At 48.4% G+C, this 17,853-nt stretch overlaps 1 protein-coding gene and 1 pseudogene across 1 annotated transcript; both read left to right on the top strand.

Annotated features, from left to right (window-relative positions):
* Positions 1-4,185: 4,185 nt before the first annotated feature.
* Positions 4,186-9,089, top strand: LOC125554896 (uncharacterized; annotated as a pseudogene).
* A 619-nt stretch (positions 9,090-9,708) lies between these two features.
* On the top strand, positions 9,709-12,415 carry LOC125554897 (uncharacterized). Its single transcript, XM_087520977.1, has 2 exons — positions 9,709-9,792; positions 11,315-12,415. Exons 1-2 carry the CDS (start codon positions 9,709-9,711, stop codon positions 12,341-12,343), a joined length of 1,113 nt encoding a protein of 370 aa, XP_087377103.1. The 3' UTR covers positions 12,344-12,415.
* Positions 12,416-17,853: the final 5,438 nt, after the last annotated feature.

The raw sequence follows: 17,853 nt of genomic DNA, 5'->3' as shown, positions 1-17,853 counted from the left end.
TCCGACCTCGGCATTGAGATCCTACATATATCATGAGCATCAAAAGGATGAAAATTTTGCTTTATGAGTGTAACATTCTATTCCTTCCGGTCCGGGTGCATGAGTACAGTGACGGTTATTCGGCAGTTCTGTACATATTTTCTCATTGTTTGCGTCTATCGCGCTCCTCTTGGAGCCATCGGTGCATAGGTTACATATATATACACCGATCTGGTTTGCTTGCCAAGCGCACATGGCCGTCAAGGTGCAACAAGGGTACTCTCAGCGTCCATGTGTTCTGCTTGTTTGCTTTGCTAATCGGGAGATCTCAGTTTTCTAGAAATGTTTGTTTGGTGGTGTGTTCACCTGTGATTTTAGTGAAACAACGACGCTCTTCTTGGTCTGGTCATGAAAAAAACGAGACGGAGGAACTTAATTGCTTTTGGTGAGAATAATAATATGCTCCGTTGTATTTTCGATTTTATTCATTCCGCTTTGGAGGAAAGCAGCCCGGGAAGCTTAAAATAGCAAATGGAACTCTGTTGTGGTCTGCCATTCCACCCCCCCCCCCCCCCCCCCCCCCATCCAGCTATGTGGCCTGCTTCAGAAATGCCCTTGGAAACCCCTATCAGGACTCAATGATTTGGAAGCGGATCCTACATGTTAGAATTGACACCTTCTAATGCCTCAAAACCATGCTCCAAGTGACACCATATCTAAATCACCTGCAATATGTCGAATGAGAGAAACCGTCACATTTTCATTGGAAAGTGGCTCCTGCATCTTAGAATTGATCACAGATTGTATTGGCCGAGAGAATAAGAGGAGTCTTTTCCCACTTTTGTGCTTTGATCGGGGGCACGCCAAAACTAACTTTTGGTTTTGGTCTCTGACCCCTTAGCGCTATTCACATATATAAGGAGGAGAATGTGCACCTGTGCACCGATTCTGCTTAGTACATGATATTTTGCACATGTATTGGTGTTCTAATTAAGAGATCAGAGATCTTACTTATGTTAACCTAAAGTATTGTATCCAACACTACAATGAGGTGTGCATTTGCAAACATGAGCCACAAGTAGTTCTCGTAGTGCTCATCTTGTAAAGTAGTCCGCATACCGTCCGGGTATCGGTGGATTTCTCTCTTTTGAATCACCATTTATAAATCATCATATTCTTTTTCTTCTAACTGAAAGGTGTTAACGCTTATGTCAGTTTCTTGAGAAAAAATCATAGGCTAAGCCACGTGAAGAGAGTGTTAGAAGCCAATTTGGGAAGGAACAGGAATCAAACTCCCATGTTTTTAAAAAAAAATAGGAATCAAACTCCCATGTTTATAAAAAATAAATATATTTCTTTATAGTCTCTTTTGTTAAAAAATCGAGGCAGAAGATTTATCTCATATCACTAATAAATAAGAAGATAATTACCTGGTTAATTATGAAAAATCAGACGAAAACCGTTACAACCCACAAAGGGGCCACTAGCCAACCGGGCTATCCATACATAATCCACAACGCGATGCAGAGGGAGGACCACCGTTGAGGTTGACTACACGTGTCAAATCATCCCTCTTTAATGAGTCAGCGACTTAGACTTCACATCAAACAACCACTGATTGAACCCTTGCCGTAACAAACTGCACTGAGCCTGCGTTGACCTATGCCAAACAATCGACAACCATCAACCATGACGAAACAACTTCGACTTTGATGACGACCAACTGCAGAAGAAATACCTCCACAATGACCATCAATCACCTGTCATCGTTACTGCCCATGCCCCTCCAAGGTAGCCCCGACTCCGCGATAAGACATAGCGACAAAGAGGAAACTTGTTAGACACGCCGAAAAGAGCCAACTACTGAAACACTGCCACGACCCTGCATAGCTTGCCACCAACATCATCTCAAAACTCGACACCACATAGACATAATGAGAGCAGTCGCCCTCGCAAACAAACAAAGCAAGCCAGTGTCATCGTCATCAAGCTCAAGACCACGACACCCGCAAAGTTGTCAACCGCACATGTGGCGAGGCAGCTCTGATGTGTTCACGTGTGAAGTAGGCAGGCCATGCCGAGAAGCACGCTCACCGCCCACCGAAACTGCTCAATGCTGGTGATCGGCGCCACACAAAGAAGCCGTCCCAACTAAGGACCCAGGAACGTCGAGCCTCCAGCCACTGGTGTCCTAGCCAAGCACGAGCAAGAGGCTCCAAGATTTTGCCTCCAACAAGGAAACATGATGTGAGAGTGTTGTCAATGCCTGATCATGCAAAGCCTAGACTAAAGGTCTCCCTTGGAGCCTCGGAAGGAGACAGGGGTGTAGCCCCTTGGCTCTAGGGAGGTGAAGGAAGTCATGTCGATGTCGCTGTTGCTGGTCCTGGACAAGAACAGACTTTCACTCGGGGCATGACAACCTCCCAACCCGAAGCAAACCCGCACAAAGACCCTTCCCCGATCTGCTAACCATGTGGGTGCAACCATCACCAGCTATGCACAAGGCCCCAAGACGCCGCGCTGCACACCACATTGGACCCTATGCAAGATCCGCCGCGAGGCCCGAGGGAACTTGATCCATCGCCTCCCACGTCATGCAGCCGCCCATCACCTCGGTCCCCGACGCACCACCGCTAGACTCGCCGTGCCGCACACAGCTCGTGTTGCACCGCCGCGAAGGATTGGCCCATGTTACACAGATGTTTTACCGCTTCGAACAATGCTGAAGTGTGCGAATCAATCTGTGGTTGGATAGTTATGAGGAAGTTCAAATCTCAGACTTGACATCTCTCGGAGGTGCTCATAGGGGTAGGGTTTGCGTGCATGCATTCATAGGAGCTGAGTGTATGCTTGTGTATGTGAGCGCGTTCAATTATACTATATAAAAAAACAATGATGGAGCATGGTGCGCCATTTTTCTAAAGGAAACACATATTAACATTTTTATTTGGGGCGTGCTAGGCATCGGCCGGCGGATCTTTTTTAAAAGATCCGCCGCCTCGTGAACCATCAAATCTGGTATACTCCTGTGTTAATGGGCATTCTTCACTTTTTCCACTTTTGCAACATAAATTCTGTTGCGGAAGTTTTTGCAACAGACGACATGTTGCAGAAAACATTTGTAACAAAGGTTGTATTACAGATTTTTTTTTGCAACAAAGATAATATTGTAGACTTTTTTCGCAACATAGATTATGTTGCAGAATTTTTTTTATTCGCATCATCGCACCACCGTGTTGCCACTGCAACATTCCCCATATTTCAGAAACATGAAGGAAGTTACAAAAATCATAAGACATACGGTAGATGGGACTAATCCATATGTGGTTGGCTCTCAAGGCCATGTCGCCACTGATGTTGCAAAATCCTAGTAATAGATACGATAGATGAGACTAATCCACATATGGTTGGCTTTCAAGGGCAGTGGACGCGAGGCGTAGAATCTGTTCGTACCCGTGGTCTGTTGGATCAAAAGTGATCCAACGGCTTCACACACGGCGGACACGAGAGTGCCATCCGCCGGCTGAAAGGTAACGTTTCTCTTTTTATTTTTGGTCACAAAATAGTAGAGGAATATGCGTACATGGGATTTTGCATCTGATAGGAACACAAAGTTTCGAAATTTTTAATAATCATAATGGATCAAATAAAAGAAGGACAGTTTGCAGACCAAATCCCCAATCTCCTCAAATTGCTCGGTCGAATCATTCAAACACCAGCCAGCACACATCAAAATCCCGGCAAATTTAACAATTTTGACTTGTGTATAAATTATTTCACAAAATGAACTGTTCTTAAAAAAAATCACTCAGTTGACTTTTTGAGTGGCACCTGCCCAGCATTGCACCCCGAACTATCTAAAAATTACTAAGTCAATGTGCAACGCTTAAGAGTTAGGCGTCACACTATACAGTGTAGCGCCTAACTCTCAGGCATTGCACACTGACTTAGTAATTTTTGAATCACTCGGGTGCGATGCTGGCTAGGCGTGTATCGCCTGTCAGTCAGGCACTGCATAGTATAGTGTGGCGCCTTCATGTTGGACGCCACTTAAAAAGTCAGTTGAGTGAAATTTTTTTAGGAGCAGTTCATTTTGTGAAATAATTTCATCCACGGATCAAAATTATCAAATTTGCCCCAAAATCCCCGTTCTGCTCCAGGTGGTCAAACCATTCCACCACCACCCCCCCCCCCCGGCGCACCACCATGGCAGCAGCGCCGCCGACAATCCTGGACGAGCTCTTCGAAGAGATCCTCCTCCGCCTCCCGCCCGACGACCCAGCCTACCTCATCCGCGCCTTGCTATCACTTGAGCACTGCGTTGGATTTCCTTGAAGAGGAAAGGATGATGCAGCAAAGTAGCGTAAGTATTTTCCTCAGTTTTTGAGAACCAAGGTATCAAGCCAGTAGGAGGCTACGCGCGAGTCCCTCGTACCTGCACAAAGCAAATAACTCCTCGCAACCAACGCGATAAGGGGTTGTCAATCCCTTCACGGTCACTTACGAGAGTGAGATCTGATAGATATGATAAGATAATATTTTTGGTATTTTTGTGATAAAGATGCAAAGTAAAATAAAAACAAAGTAATAAGCAAAGGAAATACCTAAGTATTGGAAGATTAATATGATGAAGATAGACCCGGGGGCCATAGGTTTCACTAGTGGCTTCTCTCAAGAGCATAAGTATTTTACGGTGGGTGAACGAATTACTGTTGAGCAATTGACATAATTGAGCATAGTTATGAGAATATCTAGGTATGATCATGTTTATAGGCATCACGTTCGAGACAAGTAGACCGACTCCTGCCTGCATCTACTACTATTACTCCACTCATCGACCGCTATCCAGCATGCATCTAGAGTATTAAGTTCATGAAAACAGAGTAACGCCTTAAGCAAGATGACATGATGTAGATGGATAAATTCATGCAGTATGATAAAAACCTCATCTTGTTATCGTCGATGGCAACAATACAATACGTGCCTTGTTGCCCCTACTGTCACTGTGAAAGGACACCGCAAGATTGTACCCCAAACTAAGCACTTCTCCCATTGCAAGAAAGATCAATCTAGTAGGCCAAACCAAACTGATAATTCTAAGATACTTGCAAAGATAACCAATCATACATAAAAGAATTCAGAGAAGATTCAAATATTGTTCATAGACAATCTTGATCATAAACCCACAATTCATCGGTCTCAACAAACACACCGCAAAAAGAAGATTACATCGAATATATCTCCACAAGAGAGGGGGAGAACATTGTATTGAGATCCAAAAAGAGAGAAGAAGCCATCTAGCTAATAACTATGGACCCGAAGGTCTAAGGTAAACTACTCATACTTCATCAGAAAGGCTATGGTGTTGATGTAGAAGCCCTCCGTGATCGATGCCCCCTCCGGCGGAGCTCCGGAACAGGCCCCAAGATGGGATCTCGTGGATACGGAAAGTTACGACGGTGGAATTAGGGTTTTGGCTCCGTATCTGATCGTTTGGGGGTACGTAGGTATATATAGGAGGAAGGAGTACGTCGGTGGAGCAACAGGGGGCCCACGAGGGTGGAGGGCGCGCCTGAGGGGGGTAGGCGCGCCCCCCTACCTCGTGGCCTCCTCCTTTATTTCTTGACGTAGGGTCCAAGTCTCCTGGATCATGTTCGGTGAGAAAATCACGTTCCCGAAGGTTTCATTCCGTTTGGACTCCGTTTAATATTCCTTTTCTTCGAAACCCTAAGATAGGCAAAAAAACAGCAATTCTGGGCTGGGCCTCCGGTTAATAGGTTAGTCCCAAAAATAATATAAAAGTAGATAATAAAGCCTAATAATGTCCAAAACAGTAGATAATATAGCATGGAGCAATCAAAAATTATAGATACGTTGGAGACGTATCACGCCTCCCTCGTCTGCAAGGCCTGGGGTTGCCTCGTCTCCCGCCCTCACTTCCGCCGCCGCCTCCACGAGCTCCATCAGACACCCCCGGTGCTCGGCCTCCTCCACGACCTGGAAGACGAGCGCATCCCATGATTCATCCCCACCACCGCGTCGTCCTTCTCCCTCGCCGCTCCGCACAACGGGTTCTGGCGGACCCTCGACTGCCGCCACGGTCGCGCCCTCTTCCTCTCCAACTCCCAGTCCCCGGAAACTCAGGAGCTTCTTGTGTGGGAGCCAATCACGGGTTCCCAGCAGCGCATACCGGTGCCCGCGACGCTCGACAGCAACTTCCCCATGGCGGTCGTCTTCTCCGCAGCGGACGGGTGCAACCACCGAGACTGCCTCGGAGGGCCTTTCCGTGTGCTCTTCCTCTTCTCGGTCATGGTAGGCCAAGTCACCGACGATGACTGCTATCTCACGTCAGCGTGCGCATACTCGTCGGAGACTGTCACCTGGGGCAAGCCCACCTCGTTGCCCCGCCGCTCGCCCATGCCCATGTGCTTTACATTTTATTCCAGTGTGCTCGTTAGAAATTGTCTGCTCTATTTCAGAGCAACTCCAACGGGCCAACCTAAACGGACGGCGATTTTGTCCGCTTTTTATCCGTTTGTGTCGGCCGCCCGCCCTGCGGCCACCCTCTTTTAGATTTGGGTCGGCAGCGCGCCCAACGCGCCGACCCATATGTGCCAGCTTGGCCGGCTGGCCGCCCAATATTTACATTGATTTGCATTCAAACATATTGTCAAATAACATAGTTTTACCGAATAAAAATATTATAGTTTTACAAACCGGATACAAATAAAAATATTTCACATAGTTTTGCAGCCAAATAAAAGAAGATACATCTATTGGTTGCCAACATGAGCCCGCATATGCTCAACCAAATCATATTGCAGCTGCACGTGAGTTTCCCAATCACGCATGTCTTCATGAAATTGGGTGAACTGTTCAAACGTTGCCGCTACTCCATGCTCAGGCACAACATTCTCATCCTGAAACTAAAACCCTTGATCGTCAGACGTTCCGGGCTCTCGTCTTCTACGATCATATTGTGCATGATCACACAAACAGTCATCACCTCCCACAATTTATGTGTGCTCCATGTATTAACAGGATACCGAACGATGCCCCATCGAGATTGCAAAACACCAAAGGCACGCTCGACATCCTTCCTGGCACTCTCTTGCTCCTGGGCAAATCTTTTCCTCTTCTCTCCGACGGGGTTGGGTATTGTCTTGACAATAGTGGTCCACTGAGGATAGATACCGTCACCCAGGTAGTATCCTTTGTCGTAGTTGTGGCCATTGACAGTAAAGTTCACCGGTGGGATGTTGCCTTCGGCAAGCCTAGCAAAAAAACCGGCGAGCGCTGAAGCATGTTGATATCATTGTATGATCTAGCCATGCCAAAGAAAGAGTGCCAGATCCAGAGATCTTGAGACGCCACGGCCTCTAGGATGACAGTGCAAGCCCTGACATGTCCCTTATACTGCCCTTGCCAAGCAGAAGGACAGTTCTTCCTCTTCCAATGCATGCAGTCTATGCTGCCAAGCATCCCTGGGAAGCCCCTTCTGGCATTCATCGCCAACAAACGGGTTGTATCTTCAGCCGTCGGCTCTCTCAAGTACTCGGGGCCAAACACAATAATAACAGCCTTGCAGAACTTATACATGGACTCTAGGCATACAGACTCGCTCATACGGACGTACTCGTCAATGAGATCACCGGGCATTCTATATGCAAGCATTCGGATGGCCGCAATGCATTTCTGATAAGAGGAGAAACCAATCTTGCCGACGGCATCCTCTTTGCACTCGAAATAGTCATCATAGCTGACCACTTCCTTTCTAATACGGTTGAAAACATGCCTACTCAATCAGAAACGGCGGCGGAATTTGTGATGTTTGAACAACGGGTTTGTTGTATCAAAGTAGTCCTTCCAAAGAAGGAAATGCCCGCTCTCTCGCTTGCGATTCAACGCCGGAAGGTGGCTCGGAATGGAGCCACGAAACAACGGCTGCTGGCTGTTGAGGTGGTGATGGACCAACATGGCAGCCAATATCTCCTCCTTATCTTCGGACGATGAATCGTCGGAGTCGCAAAGGAAATTGTGAAAAAAGAACTCATCGGCGGAGTCCATTTTCGTACCTCGGCAAACTGTCGAACAACTTGCGGGCATCGAAGAAGGAGACGACCGGCGAGGGGAGTCGCGGCGCGCACGGACCAGCTAGCTGCCCTGCCGACTTCCAACGAGTGGGTCGGCGTCCGACGAGCGTGCCGGTGAGGATCTGGCCGGCGCGGCGAGGCAGCCTCTTGGTCGCGGGCGGCTGTGCGGTTGGGGGAGCGGGGGTGGGAAACAGTTTGCTCCCCGGCGGCAAGATGGCGGTGACGGGGCGACGGGAGGGGGGGTGAGCGGCGTTGCTGGGCGGATGTGGAGGCGGCGGCAGCTGGCAGAGTCGCCGGCAAAAAAAGGCGGCGGCGTCGGCGACAAAGGAGGCGGGCGAGGGTTGCTGGAGGGTGAGGGGAGGCCAATGAGCCATCGACTAGCGGGCCCGGAGAGAGAAGAAGGCGAGCGTGCGCGCGTCCGTCGCATGTCCGCGCCGACGCAAATCCGGCTCAAAAATGAGCCGAAAATGGATCGCCCGCGGACGAAAAGCGGACGCCCGTCCGTTTGGGTCGGCACGTTGGGCCGATTTTTCTGTCCGCGCCGACCCAAACGGACAGCGGCGGACGAAATGGATCGCCACATTGGAGTTGCTCTCATGTCTGATGATGGATTCATTCTCGAGTGTGACTTGGCAAGGCATGGGCTGACAGTGTTTGACCCACCAAACTATGAGCCAGTCTGTGACGGCCGATATACCATCATGCTGGCGGAGGACGGTGGACTGGGAGTTTGCCAAAGGATGAATCAGCAGCTCAAATTGTGGTCAAGGGAGGTGAGTGACAGTGCTGATGCACGATGGGTGCTGCGCCGGCTCGTCTACCTGGAAAATTTGCTCCCGGTTGGTGCTCTCCTGGATGCAGAGACTAGAGTGCAAGTGCTGGGCTTTGCCGAGGGAGCAAATGCCATTTTCCTGACCACTGCAATCAGAGCGGGCGAGGAGGGTGTGCGATGAATCCGGTGATCATCTCTTTTGTTATTTGATTCCAGTTGTGGTGAGCACAGGGGTCTGTCGTTGAAGCATAGTGAGGATGCAGGTGGTGAGGAGCAGGGGGGGGGGGGGGGGGGGGGGGGAGAAAAGTGTCGCTCTGAGCCTTTGGCTGTTGTATTTTGTAAGACAAGGATTAGTGGGGTTCAAGATGTTCTAAGATGTCCCTAGTTACTATGAGTTTCTTGCTGTTTGAGATGTCACTCGTTAACAATATTTGGGAGTTAGAGCCTAGTATGTTCTATTATGATGTGCACGTTGTGATTATCATCGTATCAAAGTGTGACTACCATGCTATCCAATACTAGCTAGTTCCAAATATCTCATCACTCTGCAGTTTATTCGTATTGTACTTCATAATCTGTGCAGACACTAGCCAGTTGTTAGAAAAGGCAGTCAACAGAACAAACTTAGCACCTTGTATCGTCAAATTGGTTATAATTATAGTTGTGCTGTCCTATCATAGATCGCAGTAACTTTCTGCCTTACGTTATAACCTTAACAATTATAGACTGAAATTGTATGCCTTTATTGTCAGGGTTCCACCCTATGGTGAAGTTGCTCCTGCGTGTACCAGGCTACCAGCGCGGTTTACGGACATGGATGCGGCTTGCTATATGAAGAATACGTGAAGACCTCAATCAGCAAAGATGATGCTGGGAACTCAAAAGACCTCAGGTAGCAATGTTTATGATGCTCCACCTTCAGAGAAAGGTGATTCTGAATACTGTGTTGTATATACCACTGAACCTTTTGCCCCAGAGGCACCTGTGTGGCTAAATACTCGTTTTCATTATTCTCCAAGTATATGTGTGAAATTTATTTGTATGAAATAGTTTCTCAAATAAGTAGTGAAACCAACTGAACCCAGTGTTGTTAACATGGCATGAATGCTGGATGTGAACTGTGTTTGGGATTGGAACAGATTGTCCTGGGACGGCATTTAATATAAGTTATTTTCCTGATAGTTAGTATGTATTATTCAATTTAAAAAATGGATAGTAGCTAGATGATGTTGCACAAAGCAGAGAAAACCTTAGCTTGGTCATAACCAGCTTCTTTATAGCAGTAGATAGTTTGACCATATACCCATTTGTCAGTCACACTACAGCTATATCTACAACTACAGTGAGTGATGAGTCCCACCAACAAAATACTCGCCATCGGTGAGCTCTTAGAGCCAACCATGATGACCTGTTCTGTCGCAGTGATCACTCGTCATGGTGGAGGCGGAGGCTGTGTTTATCTGTGCAGATCTTTGGGAAAATGCATGCTTTGCTACACCTGGAACAGGATGGTCTCACACATTTCAGTGAATGTGTGGTTTATCACAATCTGGCATATTGAAAGGAATTGAACATGTATCCTGGTACAGAGAAAGTTCTGTCCAAAATGAGGAGCATCACAAATAAAGTTGGACATAAGGAGAAAAAAAAACTATCTTTTTTAAAATGTCGAGGCACCAATATATGCAAGTTCCCAAGTACTTGTCATAGAATCCACACCTTACATAGCAAGAACAATTGACTGACAAACAGTAAGATAAGTGAAGAATAATACACTTGCACCATAGTACAGCAGGAGGTGAATATGCTGCTGATCATTCTCTATGCTTATTTGCATAAACTGAGAAATGTAACATATATTGAAGCTATCGGCCGTGCAGGAACCAATACTTTTTGTACAGGATGGGTGCAGCTTATGAGGCATGAAACCTTTCCGAAAAAATCATATTATTTTGTAAGTCTAGAAACTGGGGGAACACACACAAACATTGAAAAAATGAACAGTGCGAAAACTAACTTATCCAGAATATATAAAGTATCTAAATAACAACACTTCTTTATTGTGGGAAAGAAAGAACAATTCAAACTATGGTTACTTGATAGGAAATGTATCTTCTTTTACGGGAAAGGTAACTCTGCTTTTATCTTTGTGCCCTGGTACTTTTCCTGAATAATTATTTGTCTTTGTAATAGCAGCAATCTTAGTTGTGCTGCTATTCACCTCCAGTTCCTCCAATGCAAAATGAAAAATAGATAGAAAAATACTTCCTCCGTCCTAAAATAAGTGTCTTAACTTTTGTAATCCCTTCGTCCCAAAATAAGTGACTCAACTTTGTACTACTAAAGTTATACTCCCTCCGTCTCAAAATAAGTGTTTCAACTTTAATATAGCTTTGTACTACTAAAGTTATACTCCCTCCGTCTCAAAATAAGTGACTCGATTTTATACTAACTTTGTACATGTAAAAAGTTACTCCTTGTGTGGGAGCCAACCACGGGCGCCCAGCAGCGCGTACCGGTGCCCGTGGTGTACGATGTCATCCGCCGGTACGAGGAGGTGACAGTGTACGCCACCGCGGCCGTGTTCTGTGCAGCTGACGGCGGGTGTGACCACCGGGACTGCTTCAGAGGCCCTTTTGGCGTGTTACTCGTCTTCTGCGTCGAGCATGACAGCGACGGTGACGGGGGGCGTGTCACGTTGACGCGCCTATACTCGTCGGAAACCGACAGCTGGGATGAGCTGCGCTGGATTTTCCATGGCTTGCCCATGTGTTTTACATTTTGTTCCAGCGTGCTCGTTGGGAGGTCTCTGCTCTACTTCATGTCTGACGATGGGTGCATCCTAGAGTACGACTTTGCACGGCACGACCTGACTGTTTTCGACCCACCGAACTATGAGCCGATCTACGATGGCCGATATAACATCATGCTGGCGGAGGACGGTGGACTGGGAGTTACCCAAGAGATGAGTCCGCATCTCAAATTGTGGACAAGGGAGGTGATTGAAGGCGCCGATGCCCGATGGGTACTGAGCCGGGTCATTTACTTGCAAAATTTGCTCCCAGATGGTGCTCTCGTGGAGCCAGCAAGTTCATTGTATGTGTTGGGCTTTGCTGAGGGAGCAAACGTCATTTTCATGACCACGGTTGCTGGCCTCTTCACAATTGAACTAGAATCAGAGCGGGTGAGCACGGTGTGTGATGATCATGTCTTCTGTAATTTGATTCCAATTGTTAGCTTCTACACTCCTGTGCCCCGAGGTGAGCAAAAGGATCCATCGTTTGAACCCAGTGAGGATGCGGGTGGTCAGGAGGGAGGAGGGGATGAGGAGGAGGAAACGGTAGGTCAGGCACATCAGTTGCTTGACAATGGGTCCAACATTATCAAGGAGGGGGGCTTTGTGGGCGCCTTCGATTACATCAGCCATGACCTCGAGAATAGGTTAGGATGCTCTTCCCAGAAGCTGTTAGCCCCGCCGAAGCAAATAACTTACAATTAGTTCAGTGCTCTTTCGGATCTGCTGTTGTTTGAATATGTCCATAGTTGCTCTGAGCCTACGACTTTCTGCGGTGATGTGGTCGCCCAGCTATGAGTGTCTTGCTGTTTGAGGTGTTGCTCGATAGGGGCTAGTATTTCTTTTATGATGTGTGCATTGTGATTGGCATCGTATCATGGTGCAATTACCGTGCTATCGTATTTGAAAAATGTTATATGCCTCTCTAGTACTAGCTAGCTAGTTGCAAATATCCCATCACTCTGCAATTTATTTGTATAGTACTTTGTTCTTCCCAAACACTAGCCAGTTTTTAGAAAATGCAGTCAACAGATCCTTTGCAATTGTAGTTGTTGGCAGTAATTGTAGTTGTGCTGTTGAGAGGCGTGATTCTGGACCATGATTCAGCCGAACCTATGGTCGACGCCGTACGATTCAACATCCTGCTATATGTGGATCCGCGTCACGCATTGTTTAATATGCAAACAGCTTCCATCATGCATTTTTTAATCAATCATGCACGTATCCTTATGAAAAGTGTCCAGAGATCAATGGTGTCGAGCGTAGGTTCGGCAGAACCATGGTTCTGTCGTGGTTCTAACTCTGACAGTGATGTAGGGAGGGTGTATGGAGAGGCTAGATCTTAGCTATGGAGGAGCTGTAAGCACACGTGGATTACGAGTTCAGGCCCTTCTCGGAGAAAGTAACAGCCCTACGTCTCGGTGCCCGGAGGCGGTCGATTGGATTATGCGTGTGTGAATAACAGGGGTGCGAACCCTTCATACTGAGGAGGGGGGTGGCTTATATAGAGTTCGCCGGCCCTCTCCTGCCCTCAGTGATGCAGGGTTTAAGGTACATTTAAGGTTGGGCGTTACCAGTAACGCCCCTAATAAAGTGCTATAATGACCATAAAGACTACTTAATAGCCGACCGTTTGCCTGCTGAGTGACTTTAGGTCTCCTGGCAGTCGAGTGGTTGGCTTCATGGTCGAGTGATAGCTTCTTGGTCGAGTGTCTTGAACCCGTCGAGTGGGATACCTTCAAGTCGATTGAAAGGTGACTTCTTCTAGGGATGTCCCTGGGTAGGGCTCTTAGGACAGGTCCGTGCCCCTACCCTAGGTACATAGCTTCATCATTAGCCCCCGAATGGATCGAGGTTTGAATGGGGAAAGAGTTGGAGATCTTTCCGACCGGTTCTTTGGGCTACATGAGTGCCTCGTTTCGGGTCAATCGTCACGGATGACGTTATCAACCTCTTTCAGTCGCCTTGATCCATTCCAGGCCTTTCGTCGAGTGAATTTCTTTACTTGTGACATACCGAGTGTCGGCGCGAGCGGGGTCTTCTGTTTTGACAAGTTGTTTTGCGGCCCACGGATGTCGCGGGATTCGGATTTCGGGAAGCGCGTGGGACGGGAGCGGCTGCAGTAATCGGAAGAGATAAAGCGGAAGCTCCTCGATTTCCGCGCCACCTTTTTCGCCACGTACTGCGCGCGCGTCTGCTGCGGGATTTGACTGGATTGCCTGGGTCTACCAGTCAGCCACTCGGGAGCGGCCTCTTATAAGTAGCCGGCTCGGGGTTTCCAAACAGTGTGCTCTCTTCTTCCTCTCTTCCTTCGCAAGCTCCTCCGCCACCTCCGCTCTCACCCTAGCGCCGCAGACCCGTGCGAGATTTGTCGGCGACGATGGCGAAGGACAAGACATCCGCTCTGGAGCGCGCGAAGAAGGCGGCGACGCAGGGAAAAGGGAAGAGATCCGCTCGGGGCGGATCTTCCTCAAGGTCCACTCTGCCCCGCGGCTGGACCCAGGGCGACTGGATGCCGTCGGTGATCCGGCAAGAAGATCTCGACGACATGGTCGAGGGGGGGGGGTCATTCCCCACGAAGCTGCGCGTCTCCCGGGGAGAGAGATCGAACCTCAGCCTCGCGACAGTGAGTGTGTGCTCCTAGCCACCCATGTCGACCGAGGGTTTTCTCTGCCGCCCCATCCTTTTTTCCGGAGCTTTCTGAACTTCTTCGGAGCGCAGCTCCACCACTTCACTCCCAACTCCATCGTATATCTTGCTGCTTTCATTTCCATGTGTGAGGGTTTCTTGGGTTGCCGCCCCCATTGGGGACTCTTCAAGCACATCTTTACCTGTCGTTCCCAATCGGTCAAGAAGGCCAAGTTGAGTGACGAAAGGACGCAGGTGATCCAGCTGTGCGGGGGCCTGGCGATCCAGACGAGGGGAAAGAGCTGTTTTCCATCTATCACTTTCCCGGAGTCGGTCCGCGGTTGGCAGGCGACCTGGTTCTACTGTCAGGACCAGGCGACCCCAGGACAGTCGACTGGTCTTCACCCTTTCTCACTCGACCGAGCTGAAAAACCTGCTTCTCTAAAAGTGACGCCGGAGGAAAAGGCCCAAGTCAAAGTGTTGGCTGGTCGAGTGGTTGAGCTTGTCCGTGAGGGTGTGACAGGTATGGACTTGCTAGAGGTCTTTCTCCGGAGGCGCATCCAACCGCTCCAGGCTCGTGACCACCCGATGTGGCTGTACTCGGGTCTCGACGACACCACTCGGGTCCACCCGGAGGAGGTTACCGACGAGATGCTGGAGGGGTGGCTGTCGAGCATCACGGGGAACAAAGACAACCCCCGAGGAGCCAGGCGGGTAATTCCACTCGACAACTCGTATGACGTGGACCGGGTATGTCTTTATGCTCCTGACTGAGATCTTGTTTTCTTCATTGGTCTTCTTTGAGTTGGTCGATTGACCTTTATTTTGTCTGTTGTTTTTCAGGCGACTACTGAGATGTACTCGACGCCCAACGGGGCACAGGGGCCAACTGAGGAAGGGGAGGCAAGCGGAGGTGAGAGCGGAGACGATCAAGGCGAGTGGGAGTCCGACGGTGAAGGAGAGGGAGGCGACGACGTCGACTCCAGTGAAGAGAAGGAGGAGGAGGTTGACCCCCCCCCCCCCCCCCCCGCCCGGAGGGGCGATCCAAGATCACACACGATCCAGCGCGGGAGCGTGGTAGGGCGACTGCTCCTGTTGGGCAGTCGTCGAAACGCCCTCGGACCTCTTCTCCTACGCCGACTGGAAAGGCTCCCAAGCACCCACGCGCGACGCCGTCCAAGCCGCCCAAGGCTCTGCCCAAGATGAAGATGGCCGTCCCCACCATTTCTGGGTAATAATAAAACTTGCTTTCCTTCGTTGACCGTGGACAGATCCTTGGTCGATTCATTGAGCCAACTGACTGATTTTCGAGTTTTGCAGCACTGCTACTTCTGAGATCTCCGCCAAGGACGACGACCAAGAGATGGAGGATGTTGTTACCTCCAACCTTGGTACGATTACTGACGTTCCATTTTGAGTCGACTGAACATTTATTGCTACTCTGGTCGATTGAATGTTTCCCTTGTAGCCCCTCGTCATGTTATCGACCTCCCGGATGACGACGACAACGAACCACTGAGAATGAGGAGGAACAAGAGGGCGTCGGCTGACAAGATCCCCCAATCTGCTCCGGCGTCTGAGGCTGTAGCTCGGGATGGTGGTGACACCGCTCGGGCTTCTGTGACTTTCGCCATTCCTCTGACAAGTGTGCGGCCTTCGACGTCGACTGCGGATCCGCCTTCGCTTTTTGCCGCGTACCCTGTCCCTGAGGACCAAGCGGCTACCACAAAAGAGGCTATACGCCAGGCGGGGATCATGATGGAGCAAGTGAAGGCGGCTCGGGAGGCCAGCCAAGCAGCTTATGACGCGAGCTCGGCTCTTCAGAGCAACGTCCAGGTCAGTCGACTCAACACTTGGTCTGTTATGATATGCTGTTTGAAGAATCTCTTTTCCGAAGATCTTTGTATCTGTACACCCACTGGGTGTGTCTGCCAATTCTTGGACGAGTGGGGGCACGCTGAGTGCACCCACTGGGCGTAATCCCCGAGACTACGGTGGACTGCTGGCAGTCGACTGTAGTCTTTATATTGTGTTGCTGTAGCTGTATTTCTTCACTCGGTCTGGTCACGCCATGTCGAATGGGACTGTATCCGATCGACTGCGGGCAGTCGACTTTTTTTTTACAATGGGGGCACGCTGAGTGCACCCACTGGGTGTAGTCCCCGAGACTACTGTCGAATGTTCTTGATTCGGCTGTAGTCTTAGAAACGTCATCATTGTCTCTTAGTTACTCGGAAGCAACTTATTTTGGACGTCTATCGACTGATTTTTCTTTTTACAGAAATCATGCGAACTTGTAGCTCGCTATACTGAGTTGGAGAATCAGCAGATCCAGCTCAACCTTAACTTGAAGCTTGCTCAGGAGAATTTGAAGAAGGCGCAAGAAGAAGCAAAAGGTATGGCTGGTGAGGTTCTCCATTCTTGACGAGTGGCTTTTCTTTCTTGTCCATTCTTGACGTTGATTTCACTTGACGCGCCGTAGATAAACTGGAGGAAGCTCTGAAGAAGAAGGATCAAGATCTTGCTGAAGGAAATATGCCCTAGAGGCAATAATAAATTATTATTTATTTCCTTATAATCATGATAAATGTTTATTATTCATGCTAGAATTGTATTAACCGGAAACATGATACATGTGTGAATACATAGACAAACAAAGTGTCACTAGTATGCCTCTACTTGACTAGCTCGTTAATCAAAGATGGTTATGTTTCCTAACCATGAACAATGAGTTGTTATTTGATTAACGGGATCACATCATTAAGAGAATGATCTGATTGACATGACCCATTCCATTAGCTTAGCACCCGATCGTTTAGTATGTTGCTATTGCTTTCTTCATGACTTATACATGTTCCTATAACTATGAGATTATGCAACTCCCGTTTACCGGAGGAACACTTTGGGTGCTACCAAACGTCACAACGTAACTGGGTGATTATAAAGGAGTACTACAGGTGTCTCCAAAGGTACATGTTGGGTTGGCGTATTTCGAGATTAGGTTTTGTCACTCCGATTGTCGGAGAGGTATCTCTGGGCCCTCTCGGTAATGCACATCACTTAAAGCCTTGCAAGCATTGCAACTAATGAGTTAGTTGCGGGATGATGTATTACAAAACGAGTAAAGAGACTTGCCAGTAACGAGATTGAACTAGGTATTTGGAATACCGACGATCGAATCTCGGGCAAGTAACATACCGATGACAAAGGGAACAACGTATGTTGTTATGCGGTCTGACCGATAAAGATCTTCGTAGAATATGTAGGAGCCAATATGGGCATCCAGGTCCCGCTATTGGTTATTGACTGGAGACATGTCTCGGTCATGTCTACATTGTTCTCGAACCCGTAGGGTCCGCACGCTTAAGGTTACGATGACAGTTATATTATGAGTTTATGCATTTTGATGTACCGAAGGTTGTTCGGAGTCCCGGATGTGATCACGGACATGACGAGGAGTCTCGAAATGGTCGAGACATAAAGATTGATATATTGGAAGCCTATGTTTGGATACCGGAATTGTTCCGGGTGAAATCAGGATTTTACCGGAGTACCGGGAGGTTACCGGAACCCCCCGAGAGCTAAAT

This window comes from Triticum urartu, chromosome 4A (assembly GCF_056163025.1).
Source record: "Triticum urartu cultivar PI428250 chromosome 4A, HENAU_Tu73, whole genome shotgun sequence".
Classification (NCBI taxonomy): Eukaryota; Viridiplantae; Streptophyta; class Magnoliopsida; order Poales; family Poaceae; genus Triticum; species Triticum urartu.
This window is presented reverse-complemented; position numbering and strand designations above follow the sequence as displayed.

Coding starts and splice junctions, on each gene's coding strand:
- LOC125554897 (XM_087520977.1), top strand. CDS start 9,709: ATGATGCTGGGAACTCAAAAGACCTCAGGTAGCAATGTTTATGATGCT. Junction 9,793..11,314: donor GTGATTCTGAATACTGTGTT/GTATATACCACT, acceptor ACATGTAAAAAG/TTACTCCTTGTGTGGGAGCC.